General features: G+C 55.1%; 1 protein-coding gene across 7 annotated transcripts in view; it reads left to right on the top strand.

The window, feature by feature from the left end:
- GPR68 (G protein-coupled receptor 68) overlaps nt 1-19,886 on the top strand; it is a 29,277-nt gene extending 9,391 nt beyond the window's left edge. Inside the window, exons 1-3 of one of the 7 annotated variants that reach the window (XM_034641995.1) lie at nt 8,360-8,503; nt 16,372-17,463; nt 17,633-19,886. In XM_034641995.1, the coding sequence (XP_034497886.1) occupies nt 16,489-17,463; nt 17,633-17,740 (1,083 nt within the window). In that variant the 5' untranslated portion in view covers nt 8,360-8,503; nt 16,372-16,488 and the 3' untranslated portion in view covers nt 17,741-19,886. The other 6 variants (XM_034641994.1, XM_034641999.1, XM_034641998.1 and 3 more) reach the window with 6 other exon arrangements.
- The last annotated feature ends 606 nt before the right edge of the window (nt 19,887-20,492 follow it).

The raw sequence follows: 20,492 nt of genomic DNA, 5'->3' as shown, positions 1-20,492 counted from the left end.
TTCACCGCGCAGGTATGTGTCCCCCGGAGCCAGGCCTCTTCCTCTCGCCACGGTCGGTCGGTCGTGGGGTCCCTGGCGCCCCAGGAAACCGCTTGCGGACAGCGGCCCGGGTCCTGGGCACAGGCAGTCAGATCTGCGTCTTCCCCCGCACGGCCCCGCTAGCGCGCACGCTAAGGCCGCGGGCCCGTGGGGGCCACGTGTGCGTGCGCGGGGCGCAGCGGCCCAGGNNGCGCGCGGGGGCCCGGGCGGAGGCGGCCAAGTGCGGGCGCGCCCTGGACGAGCACCGCGGGCGCCTAGCGGAAGCCGGCAGACGCGGCTGCGGCCAGGCCAGCCTGGTGTCTGCCCCTGAGCGCGCCGCCGGCGCGTCCCGGTCCCCTTCGGGGGTAGAATGTTTCTGCCCGCGGTTGCTGCCTGGTTTGGCAGCCACCCCCTCGGCTGGCTCTGTGGCCACCTGGTAATTACACACACACACACACACACACACACACACACACACACACACACACACAGCTGAACCTTCGTTTCCCAGAGCTCATCACGAAGCACAGTGACACAAAGATTCTCCAGGTTTTCCTTTCCTTCCCCAGAAACCGCGAAACTGCACGGTGTCTCTTCAGTGAAGGGCAGGTGTCAGGCCCAGGGAAAGCTGGCCTGCGATTGGCTGGAGGGTTGGCAAGGTGTCCTGCCTGGCAGTCCCTGGGCCCACATCATCCTCAAGCTGGAGAACAGTGATATGGTGGCCAAATGGCTCAGGAAGACACTTTGGGATTTAGGGGGAGGAACAGAGGAGGGAGCACTGATTTGGAGCCTGAGGCCGTGTGACTTTGGGCAGGTCACTTTCTGGGGCTGGGCCTCCGTGAAACAGAAATAACTATTAGCCATGGCCACCACATAGAGGGGCGTGAGGACAAAAGAGAAGTGAGAATGGTCCAAGTCTGAGATGATGTGATTGTTTGCTCCCTCTGACTTCTGGCACAGGTAAGCTGCCAAAGAAAAGAAGGCGGGAAAATTCCTGAGCTTAACAGAGGACATGGGGCTGGAGCAGTGTGGATGCTATAGACTAGAGCCCCGTTCCAGAACTAGGTGACTCCAGTCCACGTCTCACCTCTTCCTCTTATTAGACCTTTACCTTAGGCAGATCACCTACTCCGGTTTTAAGCCTCAGTGTTACTTTCTATGAAATGGGCATGATAGTACAGCCTGCTTCCTGGGGTGGTTGCGAGATTGTGCAGGTGAAGATCTCGCCTTGAAAGCTTTGCAGTGCCCCCTAAACGGTAGCTATGAATATTGTTATTACCATGATGCTGCACCTTTCTGGATACAGTGCACGCTGTAGGGAGAGAAGACTCACCCAAAACTGGTTTTATCCTTCCCAGCTGCCTGGTCTCAAACAAGATACCTCCCCTCTCTGAGCCTCAGTAGCTCATGGGAAAAATGATTATTATATCCACCTCACAGAGTTGTTATAAAAATTAAAATAACCATATCAAGGAATCCAGCACATGATAAGCCCTCACCTGATTTTGGAGAAAAATAACACTTGTGTTCCAGTTATCTACTGCTGTATAACAAACCACTTTAAAGACAGCTGCTTAAAATAACAGCATTCATCTATTTTGCGCAGGAATCTGTGATTTGGGGCAGGGTTTGGTGGGGATGGCGTCTCTCTGATCCTTGAAGCATCTGCTGATGCAGCCCCGCTGGGGCAAGAGAATCTTCTTCCAAGATCACACACTTGTGTGACGAGCCAGTTGGTCCTGACGTTCAGCTGGGACCGTTGCTCTGGGTCTGGGTTCCTGTCAATGTGGGCCACGCCAAGAGGCTGCTTGGGCCTCTTCCCAGCATGGCAGCCAGCTTTTAAGGGCAACTATCCCAAGTGATAGGAAGCGGGAGCTTCCAGTCTCTTCAGAGTCGACCTTAGTAGCAACAGAGCCCACCATGGTTCAAGGGCAGGAGACTTAGACCCTGTCTCTCGATGAGAAAAGCATCACATAATTTCCAACTATCTTGAATCTACCACAACTTGAAAATCTTCCCTTGTGCTTTTGCTTTCTTTTCCCCCTGGGTGCCATGGTGACAAATTAATTCAACTTTGCAAAGAAGACCAGCAGAGATCCAGATATCCATAACTAGGGCCTTATCACAGAGCCTGTTTTGGTCAGGATCCCTTTCCGTGGGCCTGATTCCAGGCTGACGGAGCAGGCATCCTATATAGTGGCTTCTGGAGTGTCTATTTCCCTGGAACCTCTGAGGCTTCAGTCACCAGCTCTGCCAACCCCTTGACTTTAAAACAAGAGGGAGAGGGGCGCCGGGGTGGCGCAGTCATTAAGCGTCTGCCTTCAGCCCAGGGCGTGGTCCTGGCATTCTGAGATCGAGTCCCACGTCAGGCTCCTCCACTGGGAGCCTCCTTCTTCCTCTCCCACTCCCCCTGCTTGTGTTCCCTCTCTCGCTGGCTGTCTCTCTCTCTCAAATAAATAAATAAAAATCTTTAAAAAATAAAAATAAAAAAAAATAAAACAAGAGGGAGAAGCCAGGAAGAGGGTAATTTGGGTTCGGAAAAGCAGATTTTTAGCAGGTGGCCCAGGCTGAGTATAATGAGCATCAATGTAGCTCTCGGTTCCCTAGACAAATCTGTTTGTTTTTCAAGAGAGTTGCTGCCTGGTGTTTGGAGTGACTGTTGTCCTACATTATTAGGTTATTAACTGATGGGTTGGAGCACCGTGGGTGGGGAGGCAGGAGGCCAGAGAGGGCAGCAGGCCCTGGAGTCGCTATGGCAACCTTCAGGTCTGTGGTTTGCGCTTTGGCTCCAGCAGGAAGGATGTCCGAGACAGTTGAGACCTTCTCAGGGAGACCACAGACTCTCCAAAGAGAGACCAAAGTCTCTCTTTCAGCAGTAGGCTTCCACTGTAATGTATTTTCACACATGGCCACCCACCCATGTCCTCAGAGTCAAAACCAACCCTCTTCCTGTTGCCTCATCCCAGAGTCTGACTGTCTGCCCCAGCCCTTTATCTCCCAACTTCAATTCCAGCCACAGTGGGCTGCAGAAAGAAGTGGATTTTAGATGCATGTATGCATTCTCACATTCAACACATTTTTGTCGTGCATTTATTTTGGGCCAAACCACCTTCTCTCTGGGAGAGAACAAAACAGACCCAGCTCCTCCTTCCTCCTGGGGCTTACTGTCTAGAAGGGGAGATGGGCGTGAGCACACAATCATACAAATCCCCATGCATTACATTGTTAATTATTGAAATATAATTAATTTAGACTTGACTTGAACCGCAGCGTTGCCTTGAGCCAGCTCTGTGATCTTGGTCTCTTTGGGGGTGAAGCCAGGATAATCATACTGACCTTCACCATCAAGGCATGCTCTGGGAGGCACGGCGGCTCGCACGTAGTGGTAACGCCAAGCACGTAAGCGCCCACCCAGCGTCCCTTGTCCATCGCCTATTTGTCGTTCAGAACGCGCTGGCCACCTTCTATCTGTATGAGGAGCCCTGGTTCCAGCTCCCTGGCAGTCAGGGCAGTAAAACACCCAGACCTCACCTTTCAGAAGTCTCAAGTTGGCCTAGGAAAGACAAAAAGAACCCAAGGAGGGATGTGTGGAGGAGATGGCATTTGAGCTGGGCCTTGAAGCTCTGGTTCTCAGACCCCTAGAACTGGTGTGTGTCAGAAAAACCCGAAGGAATTGCTCAAAGGCCAGACTCTTGGACCTCATCCCGAAGTGATTCTGATTCAGTGAATTCAGGGCAGGGCCCGGGAACACTCGTGCGGGCTTCTGGAAGCTCACCTGGGAGACGCCACCTTGAAGACCCGAGCAGGGGGTTTGGCTTTGAAGAGTAGGGAGAAGAGGCCAGGAAGTGGGTGGGCCATGTGTTGGGCCTCAGAGCAAGGGCTGATGGGGCCTCCCCCCTTCCTTCCCTCTTCAGCCTCCTTCGGCCCATCTTGCCTGCCCCCCACTCCGGGGGCACAGCTCCAAGCCCACCCCCGCCCAGAGGCTCTTCATAACTCCCCACACCTCCCGGGGGGCTCTACTGCTTGGGCCACATGGCTTTGGTTCCATGACTCTCCCTTCTTGCTCCCTGTTAGACTTTGTCCTGGATTCGGAGTGGGGGTGGGGGACGATGCCCAGGTACTTGTTTCCTTCCTTATCTCCTCCACCTCCAGCCCCCTCACCCCAGCTGCCCCCCCCTTCAGTTCAAGCATTTTTTAGTGCCAGACCCTCGGGCAGCGTGGTACTAGGCACTGTGGGGCTACAAAAGAAAGAAAGGCAGGCCCGGCTCCGAGGCCTGGGAACTTGTTAGACGTGCTCAGGCCACACCCCAGAACTACGGAACGAGATTCTGCATGTAAACGAGATTCCTGGGAGACTCATGCCAACATTTGTGAAGCACTGCTCAATAGGGTTTTTAATAAGGGTGATATGGTGGTGTGGTCGGCAGAATAAGGACCCCCAAATGATGTCCAGTTCGTCGTCCCTGGAGCCCATGAATATGTTACCTTATGTAGCAAAGGGAAATTAAGGCAGCAGGTAGAATCAAGCTTGCTGATCAGCCGACCTTTAAAGACGGAAACTGTCCCAGATTATCTGGGTGGACCCACCATGATCACAAAGGTCTTTAAAAATGGAGGAGGGTGGCAGCAGGGTCAGTCAGAGAAGGAGATGTGGGGTTGGGAGCAGAGGCCAGCGTGAACAGCATGACACGGACTGAACCCACCACTGCTGGCTTGGAAGCTGAAAGGGGGCTGAAAGCCAAGGAATGCTGGGAACCTTTAGAAGCTGGGAAAGACAAGGGAAGGGATTTCCCCCTAGAACTTCCAGAAAGAATGCAGGCTTGCCAATACTGTGATTTCTGCCCAGTGAAACTAATGTCAGACTGCTGACCACTAGACTATAAAACAAGCAGTTTGTGTTGTCTTAGGCCACAAGTGGGTGGCAATTTGTTCCAGCAACAAGAAACTCATACAGAGGTCAAGAGTCTTTGGAGTCAAACTGCTCTGGTCTTCCCTAGCGATGGGACCCTGGGCAAGTTGCTGGCACCCTTGGGTCTCCGTTGCCCTACCTAGAAGACAGGGGTAACCCTGCCACACAGGGTTGGTGCAGAAGCTGAAACAGGAAGCATCTGAAAGGTGCTCCCGCCAGCTAAGAAGCACACGCCCCCCCAGTGGCAATGCCCGCACTCCTTGATTCTAAGTTGCCCCCACCTCTTCCCTGAGCCCGCCGGGGCTGTGCTGCCAGGCCCTCCGGGAGGTTCTCTGCAGGTTCTTTTCTTGGTCCTTGAAGCCACCTTCACTTCACACCCGGCCACCTCTGAACCTGCAGCGATACTGCGCCTTGCATCGGCTCCTGTGACGTAAGCCTGTGTGAAAGTAAGGCCTGGGGAAGGCCGGGCTGGTCTTCGAGGCTCAAGTCAGCCAAGGTCCCTGCAGTCAGAGAGCAGATGGCTCAAGATAAGACACTTCTTGTACTTGTCCGAGCCCTCAGGGAGCCTCCGAGGTCTTTACCCCAACCAGCCCCGAATCGGGGGAGTAGCCAGGGGAAGCAGGTCGTGCACCATAACAAGGTCCTCACCGAGTTGGCCTGCCCGCCCTTCACTCTTTCTAGGGTAAGTCAGACCATGGGGCAGGACCTTCTCCCCTGTTCCCACCATCATCACCATCACCATCATCACTGTATCCTGACTAACATCAAGGACCTACTAGGTGCCAGGCACTTGTTGGACCTTATCTCCTTTGGGTCCCATAGAAGGCCATTGATGAGCAAGGCATGCGGCTTCTCAAGGTCCCACGGCCAGACAGTGGCAGCATGGGGATTGAGTCTGCATGGTCTGGCCCAGCGCCTCTGCTCTTAACCTTCATGCCGTGCCCTTGGGCTCGCTGCCACGTGCTGGGGGTCTTTCACGGTGCCGCCAGCTCAGGGCAGACCCCACGGTCCTCCCTACGATGATGCTCAGATTGCCTGCCCTTCTAGGGGCCAGTGGGTGCCCAAGAGCCTTGTGGCCTATGGTGCTGTTGCCCTCAAAATAACAGCCCCCGGCCCGGCTCAGAAAAGTCCACCAGCCCTTCAGAGTCGAGGTTCTTGGAGGAGCTGTTTATGCTGGGGGCAGACAGGGATACCAGGGCTCAGTCTGACCCTCTGGGGCTGCCGTTCTTGTGGGGGGCCTACAGCGCTTCCTGATTGCTGTCACCGAGGGTGGAGAGTGGGAGACCGTGATTTCAGGTGGCAGGCCAGGGTGGAAGGAGGCGCAGAGGTGGACCTGACAGCCCCTGGGAGCTCACTGTACCCCACAGAGCTCGGGCATTCTTGCCGTTCACTAAACTCCCCCTCTGCTCAGTGGCAGCTCTGAGGTACTGTCACTTTGGGCTTAAGGACAGAAGTATGAATGGGGGAGGCAGGCCAGGGGCTTCTCTTGAGGCCATGTTTTTATTACAAATGCATTACTTTGTACTTAGTCGTAGGTTTATTGAGAGAGGTTTGGGGGAGTTGAAGCGATGGGGTCCCTAGGACCCCTCAGGCCACTGCTCAAGGCTTGGTGTCATCACAGTCTTTCCTGTTCTAGGTTAAAGACAGAATCCTGGCACCAAAGTAGAACATAGCACGGGCTTCTTTCTCTCTTCCTGAGTAGGTGTCTCAGAGGATGTGGGCTGAGCTGATTTGAGCTAAAGTAAGCCTCACCCCTCCACCTGCAGTCCCAAAGGCCCACTGGGCAGGAAGAGGGGATCTCTCGTCCTGGAGAGAGGAAGGCTCCCCAGTGCTGGTGAGATATGATGCCTATTGCCTGCAGAGAGGGCTGGTCAGCCTGGGGCAGCTCCCCCGGGGTCCTGGGGTGGGGGAGGGGATGCAGTGCCATCAGTGGTTTCTGCAGGTATAGACAGTCTGCGCGTGTATGTCCTTAGACTGGGCCAGCCCGCAGAGAGAGCCAGAGGCATTCTCATTGGCCCTGTGTCCGCCAGGCATTCACCACGAAGTTGTCTGTGCACTCCTCCCCCACCTGCTCCTTCCTGTGATGTGAGGGAGTGCCAGCCACACTGCTGCGGCTCGGGGAAACATCTGGGTCTACACCTGCCCTACACTCTGTCAGACGCGGCCTTCCGCCGCAGCTGGCATAGAAGCATTTGCTTGGAGGGCCCAGGCCCCACAGAAGGGGACTTTTTCTGACACCCCCTACCAATATAGTCCCCCACAAAGACTATAACAGTGATTCATCCTCTGGACAGTCCCACAGATCTCCCGATGGGGCAGAGAGAATGCGCTTTCTCAATGACCCCCATGCACGGTGGGCGTTGGCTTTCTGGCTCCGGCAACCTATCCTATAAGCAGCTTCCAAGGAGATCACGTCAAAGGGAGGAGGCTCTGCCAACACGGCCCGCGCCTGAAGTCAGCAGCACGTTTGGAGAATCACGGCTCTCCCATTTAGCTGTAAGGCCCCGGTCTAGAGCCTCGGCCCCTGGGCGCCTGCGTTTCCCCATTTGTAAAGTGAGGGGTCTGAGCCGGGTCGCCTCCAGGCGTTCTCTCAGTCCTGCCAAGCTGAGGAAGTTCAGCACATGCTCTTGAGAGCCGGAAGACCCCATGAAGCCAGAGCGCTGGGCTGGCTCCCTGCTCAGGGCCAGGCTAGTTTAAAACACGGCTGCTTGCCTTATGCACAGCCCAGAACCTTCCTCTGTTGCCCTGGCTCTGTTGGTCCGCAAAAGGACAGAACTTGCTTCCACCCCATCACTGTGGCTGCACCAGGCTGCCTGCTGGAGTTGTTCAGAGACCTTTAAAAAACACTGGTGCTCGCACCTCCCTTCCAGAAAAGATGATTTCATCCATCTGAGGTAGGGCATGGGCCTTGGCATTCATTTTTATAAGCTCCTCGGGTGTTTTCTTAGGTGAGGTGTGACCCACTGACCCAGATGTTGCTTGGGAGCGGCTGAAGGGTGACAGTCTGGGGTTGGGAGTGGAAATGGCCAGCCTCCCCTCTCCTTGCCTGTTATCCCATTGTTCTTGCCGGTGTCCACGGTAGATGCTAGTTGTAGGAGCACTGGCCTGTCTGAATGGCTCAAGCAGGGACCCGTGGGGCAGGGGTTCAGCCTCCTGCACCTTTTCTCCTGGTCTCCTGCAGGCACTCGGGCTGGTTCGATGGGTAGAATTAGTGCACTCGGCTCCCCCCACCCCCCCCAACTCCCCAGGCCCCCTGCCCCTAACTCAGGCTTGCACAGTCCTGGAGAGCTTTCTCCCTGTGCCCTGGGGTGTGTGGCAAACATTGGGAGGAGGATGCACGGAGGGAGCAGTCCCCCGCTCTCATCCTTGACTGGGGAATGTTCCTCGGCAACCGCCCAGCCTGATACCAGATCGGAGTTCACATGATTCTGCCTCAGCTCAGGAATGGGCAGCCTCCAGCTGGGATTTTCTAGACCGAGCTGGGAGGTGTGGTCTGTGGAAAATCTCCGGAGGGGAAGCGCGGGTCCGGGCTGCGGCTGCAGAGTGGCCTGCCTGGGGCGTCCTCCGGCTGGGAAGGTGGGTCCAGTCTCCTCCCCCACGCCTCTCCAGAGCGGCTGGAGGAAGCCCGGCTGTTTGAGGTTTGAGGGCAGAGCTCATTGGGGTGGACAGGCGGAGAAGACCCAGATTTCCCCCTTCGTTGCCGCTCCTGCCTGCTCCTCACCTGGCGGCAGAGACTGTCATCGCCTTCCTGGGGTCTGGCAACGGAGCAGGGCAGGGGATCAGTCCAGCAGTTTCCGAACTGAGAATGGTGGCTCATTAGTGGGTCAAGAAATCAATTTAGTAGCTAACGACCTGTATTTTGAAAACCAAATAGAAATGATCAGAGTGTGTGGGCAGTAGTAGGGTAAGTATTGCTTTGGGGAAGTTTGTGTGTGATGTCTGTGCGTGCTTGGTTACAATGTCAAGTGTGTTCTTGCCGTGGCTTGTGGTCCGAAGAGCTTAAAAGGCAGCAAATTCGTGCCGTGACGCCGGGTTCTGGATTCAGATCCACCCGACTTACTGTGTGAACTTGAGCCACTGGGTTGGGCTCTCTGGGCTCCAGGTTCTGTGAAAGGGGATAGCCATGCCTGCCTCACCTGCCTCAGAGCCACTGCCTGAGCCTGGATGGGACCGAACTTTGAAACAGGTGCGAGGGCTTTAGAAATGACATTGTCTCCTCGTTGGTGGTGCTGGAGCAAGGCTATTCGGGAGCCAGATGGGACTAAGGCAGACCGCAGCCTGATTTCGACTTCGGTCCCAGAGGGAAATGAGCGCCTCTGAGAGCATGGGGAGGTCTGACCGCTGAAGGGAGGGGAAGCTGGGCCAGTAGGAAACTCCCGCTCCGTGGGCTCAGGGCTCCGTGAGTAAGCGTCTGTGTGCGTGCCTGTGTGCAGCACACGGAAGAGACGGAGATTAGATCACTGTTTATGCCCCAGCTCAATGCCAGCAGCAGGCACCTCGGCCTCCCGGCTGGGAACGTGCAGGAGATGCTCCGCTTGCGTCAAAGAGGCGCTTCCTTCCTTTCAGGGCTCATTTCTCATGGTCGTTAAAGTCCTCGGAGACCTCCGTGCTGATGGGCATTTGTGTAAAGATTTGCTTTTAGGTGTTAGGTTGTTCCGTGTGCAGTCTCTTGCTTGCTTCGCTGGATGATGAAGTGTTTGGGGTTAGACGCAGGGGCTCCTCGTGTTCGTTCTTTGGCCTGATCCCCACCCCTCGGGCGACCACGGACAAGGCGCACCTTGGCTTTTCTCAGGGGGTGTTGAGGAAACAGTTGACCTGGAAGAGCCCATGCCAGGTGCAGGGGGCTAGCCCAGGACTAAGCCTGGGGGCCCCCGTGGTGGCATCAGAGGACTGGGGCTCGGTGAAGCCTGGAGGTGGAGCGTGGTTGCTCCGTGATAATCGTGACGAACAGAGAGAACATGACACAGAAGAAAAGTGTGGGCCAATCTGAGTTCAAAACCTGGCCTATCACGTCGTGACTGTGGCATCTTGAGCAGGTCGGTTCATCCCTCTGAGCCTGTTTTTTTGTCTGTAAAGTGAGCACTGGTAAGAGTGGTGTTGAAAGAGAACGAACGTATGGAAACGTTCCTGGCAGGTGGAGGGATCTCTGCGGACGTGGCTTGGTTCTGCCACTCTGTCTACATTTTTCCATTTACAGATCACTTTTGCATCCAAGGTGTCCCTTGATTTTTGAGGAGCAAGTTTCCTGTGGAGACCAAGTAGGAAAGGACACTCCTGGCAAGGTGTAGTTTCCATCTGGGGGCACATGTCCTCAGGAACTGGCAGAAGGGGAAGGCTGACTGGATTAGACCTGGGTGAAAAAGCTGGAGCCTCTGACCAGCTCTGGAGGCTTGAACAGATGCCAGGCTGCTGGAGTGGAGGCCACAGTAAATCTTCCTTCTTGCTTTTCTGTTTCTGTTAATGACATCCCCACTGTCCCAGCATCCAACCTCAAACCCATCTACCTATCCACCCACCCATTCATCTATCTCTCTACCCATTCACTCATTCATCTATCTGTCTAACCCCATCATACATTCATTGACTCATCCACCTGCCCCTCCGTCTATCCAGCCATTCACCTATCTACCCACCCACTTACCTCTCCACCCCTCCATCCATCTACCAAACAATTCTGGAGAGCTTATAAGGACCAAGCACAGAGGAACATCTCAGGTTCGCCCCTGACTCGGATTTGTCCACCTCCCTTCTAATTAGTCGTCAGTTGCTATAGCTTCTTCTTGTCTCCTCTCTGGCCATGCTTCCTCATACCTCGACCCCGTCATGCCAGGCTACTCTCAGTTCCCCAAAAGTGCCCATCATCTCTCATATTTGGCCTGTTGCACACATTGTTTCCACAGACAGAAACTCCCATCTGTTTGGGCAGCCCTTCCCCCTTCTTCTGTCTTAGCCTAACTTGCTGCTCAGGAAGGCTTTTCGGGCTGTTTCGGGTTACCTCCTATGAACTCCCTTAGCGTCCTGTGTCTCCTTGGGAGCTGGTTTCACCTGTCTTCTTCACTGTCCCATGAGAGTAAAAGCAACTTGAGTCACACTAAGTGAGAGCGTCTGGCGCAGTGGCTTCCATACAACAGATACTCAATAAGTATCTGGTATGCAAATGGGTAAGTGGATGGATGGATGGATGGATGGATGGATGGATGGATGGATGGAAAATTGGAGAGCTATTGAAGGAATTTGAAGTAGGAATAATGTTAGATTTGTATTTTAGAGGATGGCTTTAAGGGTGGTGAGATGAAGCCAAGAATCCAATAGAAGGCCATGGCACTGATTCTGGGGATGAAATCTTGACCAAGCCAGTCTAGGGCACTGGTGAGGGAACTGAAGAGGAAGACACTGAGTGGGAAACATTTAGGAACTGAAAATGGTAACACTGGGTAATTAACTGGATGCTTTGGATGAAAGATGAGGAAAGAAGCTGAAGGCCATTCAACTGGGCAGGTAGAGATGCCCCTTCCAAGAGCAGATTAGTGCAGAAAATGATGGAAGTGGTGTGGGCCTCACTGAGCATGGCCGGTGAGACAGCAGGACGCTGGTTATGCCCACCGTCCATCTGGTCTGGTGGGAGGTCTGGGAGTTGTCAGAGTCCGGATGGGGCTGAAACCACAGAGGGAGACTGTCCCCCAGAGGATACGTGTTCAGTGAAAAGAACACACCAACATTAAATGTGAGTGTGAGGGGTGCTCACAGCACCTCCATACACGGCCCCGGGGGGTAGTAATTTGTGCAGGTGCTGCTCCTGTCCTGTGGAATTGGAGGCTCCCTGAGGGTGGGAGAGGCACAGAGGAACTGGACTCTTGGGCAGGCTACTCCATCTCTCTGGGCCTCAGTTGCCTCATCCCTCAAATGGGGGAAATAACAGGGCCATTGTTTAGATGGGGGAGAGCAGATGTGAAATGCTCTGTAGACCGTAAACCATTTTGCAAATACGAGGTATAAGTACCCCGACAGATCCAGGCCCTATTTCCCGAGAGATTGAGTCAGACTATTGACCCTGCGTGGGTCATATCCTGGTTCTGCCCACAAGGTCCTGCTGGGTCTTAAATTTCCCTTCCAGCCGCCTCTGCTCCCCAGCTTGGGAACTCGTGTTATCTGGGTACTTACCCTGCCTCTCGTCAGGAGCCACATCCCAGAGCTTCTAGACCTCTGAGCGCCTTGCTACTCAAGAGTGTGCTTGGTGGGCCAGCGGCACAACGTCGTCTTAGCGACGCACTGCAACTGCCCAAGCCCCACCTCAGACCCGCTGACTTAGAAACACTGACGGTGAGGCTTAGTAATCTAATTTACACAGGTCTTCCGGGGGACTCCGAGGCACCTAAATTTGAAACCATTGCCCCAGAACACCCAAATCCTCTTTCTGCTACAAGTACACGTAGGAGGTGCTTTAATCTAAACATAGTAAATGTTTCTTCTTTGCCCTGCAGGCTTGAATATTTTTGACTCTGGTTGCCAGAATTCGATTATTGTTGGCTTAGGAAAGAGGAAGGGACAAGCCATTGCCCCAGCGCCTCCCTGCCCCCACAGCCCCGCCACACACACATTTGTACACTCACCACTAGTAAACAATAGGCTTTAGCCTGGTGACTCGCAGTGAATTCCTAAGACCTGACAGGACGTGTTTTCCGCTATGGCTTCATTCGCCCTGAGTGAGTGCTCCTGGGGACCGTAAGGGGCCCTGTGCTGCTGTCCACTTCTCCAGTGGAAGCCAGCCGAACCGTTGGGCTCCACGGGTGTGGGCACGGGATTCGGGGATAGGAGGGCTGGCAAGGGGAAGGTGAGTGGAGCCACAGTTTGACACACTGGGCTATGGGCAGAGTTTCGGGGTCACAGGCCTCCTCTGCCCCTTTTCCCTTGCTCTCACCTTCAAAACATATAAGCAAAACCAAAATGCACAAAAAAGCAAAAAACAAGAAAATGCCCTTGTGCACCGTTGGCGGGAATATAAAATGGTGCAGCTGCTGTGAAAAACAGAACGGCAGTTCCTCAAAAAATTAAAAATAGAACGACCATATGATCCAGTAATTCCACTTCTGGGTATCTACCCAAAAGAACTGAAATCAGGGACGCAAACAGATAAACGTACACCCATGTTCACAGCAGCATTATTCCCCAGAGCCAGTAGGTAGGGCAGAAACAACTCAAGTGTTCACTGACAAGTGTATGGAAAAACAAAATATAGTAAACACATACAATAGAATATTATTCAGCCTTAAAAAGGAAGGAAATTCTGCGATTGCTACAACATGAATGCATCTCGGGGACATTTTGCTAAGTGAAATAAGCCAGCCACCAAAGGACAAACCCTGAACGATTTCCCTTAGACGAGGGCCCGAGAATAGTCACACTCCCAGAAACAGAGAGCAGAATGGCGGGTGCCGTGGACTTGGGGGGGGAGAGGGGGATGGGGAGTTAGTGTTTCATGGGGACAGAGTTTCTGTTTGGGAAGACGAAAAAGTTCTGGAGACGGACGGTGGTGCTGGTTGCTGGACAGCGTGAGTAATCATACGCTTTAAAGTGCTAAACACGGTCATTTGTATGTTATCTGTATTTAACCACCGTTTAAAACACCAAGAAGCACTCCCCTCCACCTCCACCACCACTGAGCTTCCAGGCTTGTGTCCTGGGGAGGATGGGGAGCTAAGCCCGGCCGGGGGTCCTGCTCTTCTGGAGACTGAGAGGTTGGGAGTGAGTCTCAGGTGGGGACTGGCTGGCAGAAGGCAGGGAGGTGGGGCATGCAGCAGGGAGACCCAGGCTTTCTTCCTCTGTCCGGCTTTGGGCAACCTTGGTTTCCTCACCTGTAAAATGGGGCGGTGGCCTTCACTTGTTCCCTGCAGAAGCGTTCGTGAGTGCGTGCGAAGTGCCAGGCACTGTTCAAGGCGCACCTGGCCTCTGGCCTCTTGGGATTCGCATTCTCACGGAGGAGACAGATCAGCGGCCGCAGAGAAGCAAACCGACAAGAACAATCTGAAAGCTGCTGGGGGCTCTGAGGAGCAGTCAAACAGGAGGTGTGAGGGTGGCCGGGGAGGGGCTGCTTATGTGGGGTGGTCAGCTGAGGTCTGGCATAAAAGGAGCCAGCCCTGAGTGGAGGTGGGAGGACGGCAGGGGACAGCTCTCCTGAGAGGCAGGCACTATGCAGCCAAGGCCTGAGGCCCGAGCCACAGACAGCTGGCCTTTGTGGCTCGTGCGTGGCGGTGGTGGGCGAGGCCAAGGGAGCTGGGGCCAGATCATGCTGAGCCTTGTAGGTCCTGTATGGAGTTTGAGTTTTACTGTAGGTGTGATAAGAAGCCATTTCAGTGGCTTTTAAGGAAGGAAGAAGAGGACCTGGTTGTATTATAGAAAGAGGGCTGTGGCTTCCACGTTGGTCACGGGCGGGAGCATGAATGGGAGAGCTGGGGTGGGGAAGGGTGGCTCTGGAGGGAGCCACAGGGAGCCCAGCTGAGGAGGGTGGCTTTGGTAGAGCCATCTCTTGCCTGTTTAGGGACCCTTATGAAAGTTACAGGATACCTTCCCAGGGAGAATGCCCATACTCACGTATTTACAAGATTGGGCAGGGAGTTGTAGGGGAATCCCTCAAGTTTACCCCCCATGCACCCCAGGACTGGAACTGCTGGGCTGGGTGTCTCTGAGCCCCTTCCCAGCACGCTGCACCCACTTCCAGGCTGAGCCCCGGCTCCAGGGGCCACAGGGCCAGGCAAGAGCCACAACAGAGCTGCAGAGGGGAGGCGGTGGAGGGAAGGGCCGTGGTCAGCAGGCGGTGAGGTGGCTGCCGGCAGACTCTGAGGGGTCTCCCTTCTGGGTCCCTGAGTAGCAGCTTGACTGTGGTGGAGAGACGGGGCAAAGGGCGGGTGAATCTGCAGATACTTCAAAACAGCATAATTCAAACTTCACGCACTCAGAATTTGCAACCATATAGACTGCACATGCTCAAGGCTGGGGGTGAAATTGGTTCTTGGGTGGGGTGAAAAACCTTAGCTATGACAACGATTTGTCACCCTTCAAAGGGCCACAGTACATAAACAGATGTGTAATATATTTGGGGTATTAAAATTTCATGGAAAGGGGGTGGGCAGGAGAAAAAAATATCTAATGAGTCTCTCTGGGAGGATGATTCTTTTTTTTTTTTTTTAAAGATTTTATTTATTTATTCGACAGAGATAGAGACAGCCAGCGAGAGAGGGAACACAAGCAGGGGGAGTGGGAGAGGAAGAAGCAGGCTCATAGTGGAGGAGCCTGACGTGGGGCTCGATCCCATAATGCCGGGATCATGCCCTGAGCCGAAGGCAGACGCTTAACCGCTGTGCCACCCAGGCGCCCCTGGGAGGATGATTTTTAAACAAACAAAAAATTGAGAAGTTCTGATTTAGAGGCAGTGAGATTTTTCAGTGGAGACAGAAGAGTTCAATCAATAGAGTAGCTCAGGCCTTTCGTTTTGATATATTAATTTATAAAGTGGGCTTACAACAGAAACCGCTGTTCTATCTTGTTCAAATGTATCCGTGTACATAGCAGTAGCATTCTCCTGGTTAAATTCTCAACAATACGAGCTTTTCATCATAAGACTTACCGTCTTTTACTCTGCCTCCTTGCCTCTGGCAAAACAATGACGTGGATTTGGGCACCCATCATTTTACGTGGCCCTGATACTGACCTGAGGGCAGGTGTTTCTGTGCCCACATGACAGATGAGGACACTGACACTCAGAGAGGGGAAATCACTTGCATCACCCGTAAGTGGCTGATCCTGGCCTGGTGTTCATTTCTATTGGTTCCTTGTGCCGTTCCCCACGTGGGGTCCTCAATTCCACGGAGGGGAGGTGAGCGAGCAGCTCCTGATGCACACCCAGGAGTCCAGGCAATGCCCCGTGGGAAGCAAGGTCTTTGTTTCTGGCCAGAGCACAATAGGATGCGGCAAGGTCGGGCCCCTTCCAGGCCGTCTGGAAAGGCCCCCAGAGGGGGCTGTGGCCTCAGTGCTAACTGACCCGGTACATTCCTGGGAGCAAGTAGGAAAAACGTGAATGATGCGTAGTGCTGTTGTAGGGAGAGTGGCCGGGGTCCTCACTGCTGTGTGTGGGCTGGAATTGCTCTTTACCTTGAGTGTCCCTTGGAGACGGGGCTTGGGTTAGCCCTGCGCTCACAAGAGCTCCTAGCCTTGCTTGCTGCCCTGAGAGACCAGAAAAACAAACAAGGGACAGGAAGCCAGGGGAGGGGATGGGGAGGCAGAAACTGCCACTTCGTGTCTTGGTGCCTGACCAAGATGGTCAACTAGATGGTCGAGTTGAGTTGAAGTTGGTCCATCTTCTCCACGAAGCGAGTCACTTAGACACACAGGAAGCGCTCCATGAACGTTAGCTGCTCTCATCCCGAGCCTTTCCTGCCTTTGCCTTTCAGGGGCTTACCCGCCGCCGCAGAGGCCCAGCTTGAGCCGCGCCCCACGAACAAGATGGCAGTGGAGAGCCCGGCCGGTTCCCTGAGCCCATGAGGGGTGAGGCGCCCTGAGGCCCCAAGATGGGGAACGTCACCGCGGAGAACACCTCGCTGTGCGCCATCGACCACACCATCCACCAGACGCTGGCCCCCGTGGTCTACGTGGCGGTGCTGGTGGTGGGCTTCCCGGCCAACTGCCTGTCCCTGTACTTCGGCTACCTGCAGATCAGGGCGCGGAACGAGCTGGGCGTGTACCTGTGCAACCTGACGGTGGCCGACCTCTTCTATATCTGCTCGCTGCCCTTCTGGCTGCAGTACGTGCTGCAGCACGACCACTGGTCGCACGGGGACCTGTCCTGCCAGGTGTGCGGCATCCTGCTCTACGAGAACATCTACATCAGCGTGGGCTTCCTCTGCTGCATCTCCATCGACCGCTACCTGGCCGTGGCGCACCCCTTCCGCTTCCACCAGTTCCGCACGCTCAAGGCGGCCGTGGGCGTCAGCGCGCTCATCTGGGCCAAGGAGCTGCTGACCAGCGTCTACTTCCTCATGCACAAGGAGGTGGTGGAGGACGGGGACCGGCACCGCGTCTGCTTCGAGCACTACCCCCTGCAGCCATGGCAGCGCGGCATCAACTACTACCGTTTCCTGGTGGGCTTCCTCTTCCCGCTCGGCCTGCTGCTGGCCTCCTACCGCGGCATCCTGCGCGCCGTGCGCCGCAGCCACGGCACGCAGAAGAGCCGCAAGGACCAGATCCAGCGGCTGGTGCTCAGCACCGTGGTCATCTTCCTGGCCTGCTTCCTGCCCTACCACGCGCTGCTGCTCGTGCGCAGCCTCTGGGAGGCCAGCTGCCAGTTCGCCAAGGCCGTCTTCAACGCCTACCACTTCTCCCTGCTGCTCACCAGCTTCAACTGCGTGGCCGACCCCGTGCTCTACTGCTTCGTCAGCGAGTCCACGCACCGGGACCTGGGCCGCCTGCGCGGCGCCTGCCTGGCCTTGCTCACCTGCGCCGGGCCGGGCCGTGCGCGGGAGGCCTACCCGCTGGGCGCGGCCGAGGCCTCGGGGAAGAGCGACGAGCCCGAACTCTTGACCCGGCTCCACTCGACCTTCCAGGCCCCGAACTCGCCCGGAGCGGGGGGGTCCCCCACGGGCGGCTTGGTCTAGCGGGAGGCCCGCCGTGGGGGGCCCGCTGAGGCCCGAGCTTGTGCTNCTGGGCGCCGCCGAGGCCTCGGGGAAGAGCGACGAGCCCGAGCTCTTGACCCGGCTCCACTCGACCTTCCAGGCCCCGAACTCGCCCGGAGCGGGGGGGTCCCCCATGGGCGGCTTGGTCTAGCGGGGGGCCCGCCGTGGGGGGCCCGCTGAGGCCCGAGCTTGTGCTCCGCCGGCCGCCCCGCTTTGCCCAGTGCAGGTGCCTGTTTCTGCTGGAGGGAACGACGGGGCCGGGGCCGCGGCCGCGGCGAGACCTCTCTGGTCCCGGGGGAGCCCGCTCCAGCTTGCTGAGCCCGGTGGGGATGAGCCCCGACGGTTCGTGGGTGTGGTCTGCTGCCGGCTGGGCTTCTGGGGAGGAGAGGACGGCGACCTGTCACCTCCAGGAGGTTCTCGAAGACAAGCTGGGGGAGTGGCGGGGCAGAGTGTGAGGACATGGAGGATGGGGATTGGGAGATGACGGTGGGTATCTGGGTGCACGGGTGCCAGAAACTTGCAGTGCCATTGTCACAGATGACACCAGTCCAAATGCGCCGGTGCCTCCTGGAGACACAACACATGAAGCTGTATTGTCATTGTTACAGCTGGGCCACACCGCTTGTGGGAAGAGGACCTGCCAGGAGCTTGGGTGGGGACAAGGGAGGTGGGGAGGTGGCTGGGCACTGGGAGTGTCTGGTGGGGGACGGTGAAGGGAGTGACAGCAGAGGAGAGACCCCAGCTCCAGGCAGGTCTCACGTTCAGAAGGAGAGTTGAGCAGATTCCCCAAGCCCCAGGACTGATAGAAGACAAATCCCAGGGCTCTCTGGGGCTCCCTGGGGCCATGTCTGTGGTCCTTTCAAACAGCCAGTACTGAAAGTTCCATGTCAGGACAGAAGCCTAAAGCCAGTGTGTCTGACAGAGTTCCCAACACACAGGTCCTCCTAATTAGTTTTCTGTTTCCAACTGCCCAGAAGCACTGGACGCAGAACCCAGGGATTGTGTGTGTGTGTGTGTGTGTGCACGTGCACACATGAGCACATGTGTTCATGGTTAAAATGCCAGGGGCTCCAATGACAGCTGTGTGCCAAGACACTGAGGCTGGGGTTATGGACTGCTGGCTGTGCTGCCCCCCCCCCCCCAACAGTTCCCACCTTTGTCCCCTGCCACACACCCTGTGGAGTGTCTAGCAGTCTCAGGAGCATGACATGCTCTCCGTGTTCTCAGATACAATGAAGCAAGACAGAGACACATTCTTTAGCATCTCTCAGCCCAAAGGCCTGGGGTTAAGCACCACAATGATTTAAGTAGTGCCTGGGACAAGGAGAGGCGGGGGCCCCAGGCTCATCCTGCCTCCTTTGTTCTCCAGCACTGCTTCTCTGCCAGATGTCCCACCTCATCACCTGGAAGGTCCACATGCAGCCCAGGGTACTGACTGCCATCTCTTGTTCTGTCCCAGAAGGCTCAGTATGGGTCTCATTTCTCCTACAACTTTGTGCCCAACCATTTTGAGCCTCTGCGCTGGTTAACACACCAAGGACCAGAGAACTTCTTACTGCTCCAAGGATCTGGCCACCTTTGCAGAAACGCTAGCCCTTCAGATTTCCTGTTCAGTGGACTGGGGCCTGCTCTGACTTCCCTCAGAGTGCTGGGATTCAAGCTCCCTACACCCAAGGGGCTAGGTGGACTAGGTGGACACAAGCCTAGCTTGTGGGACCAGGGATGGCATCCCCAGAACATTTCTGGAATCTGCTAAAAAGAGGGCCAAGCAGAATATCTTCAATCTCTCTTCCCCTCTCCTCCTGTCCTTCTCTAAGAGGCAGATTTATTCTGAGTCTCTTACCCTCCAATCAGGGGTACCCAGAGGCAGATACCCCAGATTGGAAATGGCTTTGGCTTTGACTGGGTAGCCCTACTCTAGTTCTTTATGGAGGGCCTCCCGTGCCCTGGGGAGCTTCTCTCCCCCTTCCTGAAAGAGGAAGTGACCGAATCTGAAGGTGGCAGAAATGGTCACCCTGCCAAGAAAAGTCTTTCCAGCCCCAGACCAGAATCTTACTGGGGCAATGGCACTGGTTGAGGCCTCCATGCCTCTTCATCCCAAATTCCCCACTATTTTGACCTTAAACATGGGCATTCCCACTGGGATGGACTGGGATGAGCTGAGAGCGGTTCCTTTTACTATCAAGAGTTGTATTTTTGTATTGTCCTCTCTTTTATGCCAAGTATGTGTGTGTTGGACTGTGCAATGGATTTATGTAGCAAACTTGAGTCTGCAAATAAAGCAAAGTAACCAGGCATGGCTGGAGTGTGCCGCAGTCCTTATGGGGAAGGAGGGTCTTTCAATACCAGGGGGATCGAGAGGACTCTTGAAATACCCAGCAGAATCAGGAAGTTCCAGGGATTGGCTTTCTTAGAGAAAACTCAGAGAAATTAGAGTATTTGCCCTTGGTCTCCCAGCAGCGACCAAAAAGGATGGAGTCTTCAAGTGAAGCTGGGTCTTCTCTTCCTTCACTTGAAATTCATAAATTATCTTCGACTCTTTAGCTCATTGTTGCAAATCCACTCTGGGACTTAATTTGGCCCCCTCCCTTTTGAGGACAGAGTCCAGCCCTGTGATTTGGAGAATGTCACTCCCTCTGTCCTTGGACACATGAGCCCTTCTACCCTCTAGGGGGCTGTTCCCCACAGTGAGGAAAGGCTTGATCAGATCGACCACCCCCCTCATTAGGGAAGATGGCCAAGGTCGAAAGATCTGTTGGAGTCCTTTCTTGGGGCTGTCCTCCCTGCTTGAACTTTGTTCGGGGAGGCTCACATTTGTTGACTAGCCCTTTTAAATTTTAGCATCTTCTCCAGTGACAGTGACAGGCTACATGTTTATTGCTCAAGATCACTGCATCATATTA

The sequence above is a fragment of the Ailuropoda melanoleuca genome, chromosome 14 (genome assembly GCF_002007445.2).
Source record: "Ailuropoda melanoleuca isolate Jingjing chromosome 14, ASM200744v2, whole genome shotgun sequence".
In the NCBI taxonomy this organism is placed as follows: domain Eukaryota; kingdom Metazoa; phylum Chordata; class Mammalia; order Carnivora; family Ursidae; genus Ailuropoda; species Ailuropoda melanoleuca.
Note: the sequence above shows the minus strand (reverse complement) of the source record. Positions and strands in the feature narration are given on the sequence as shown.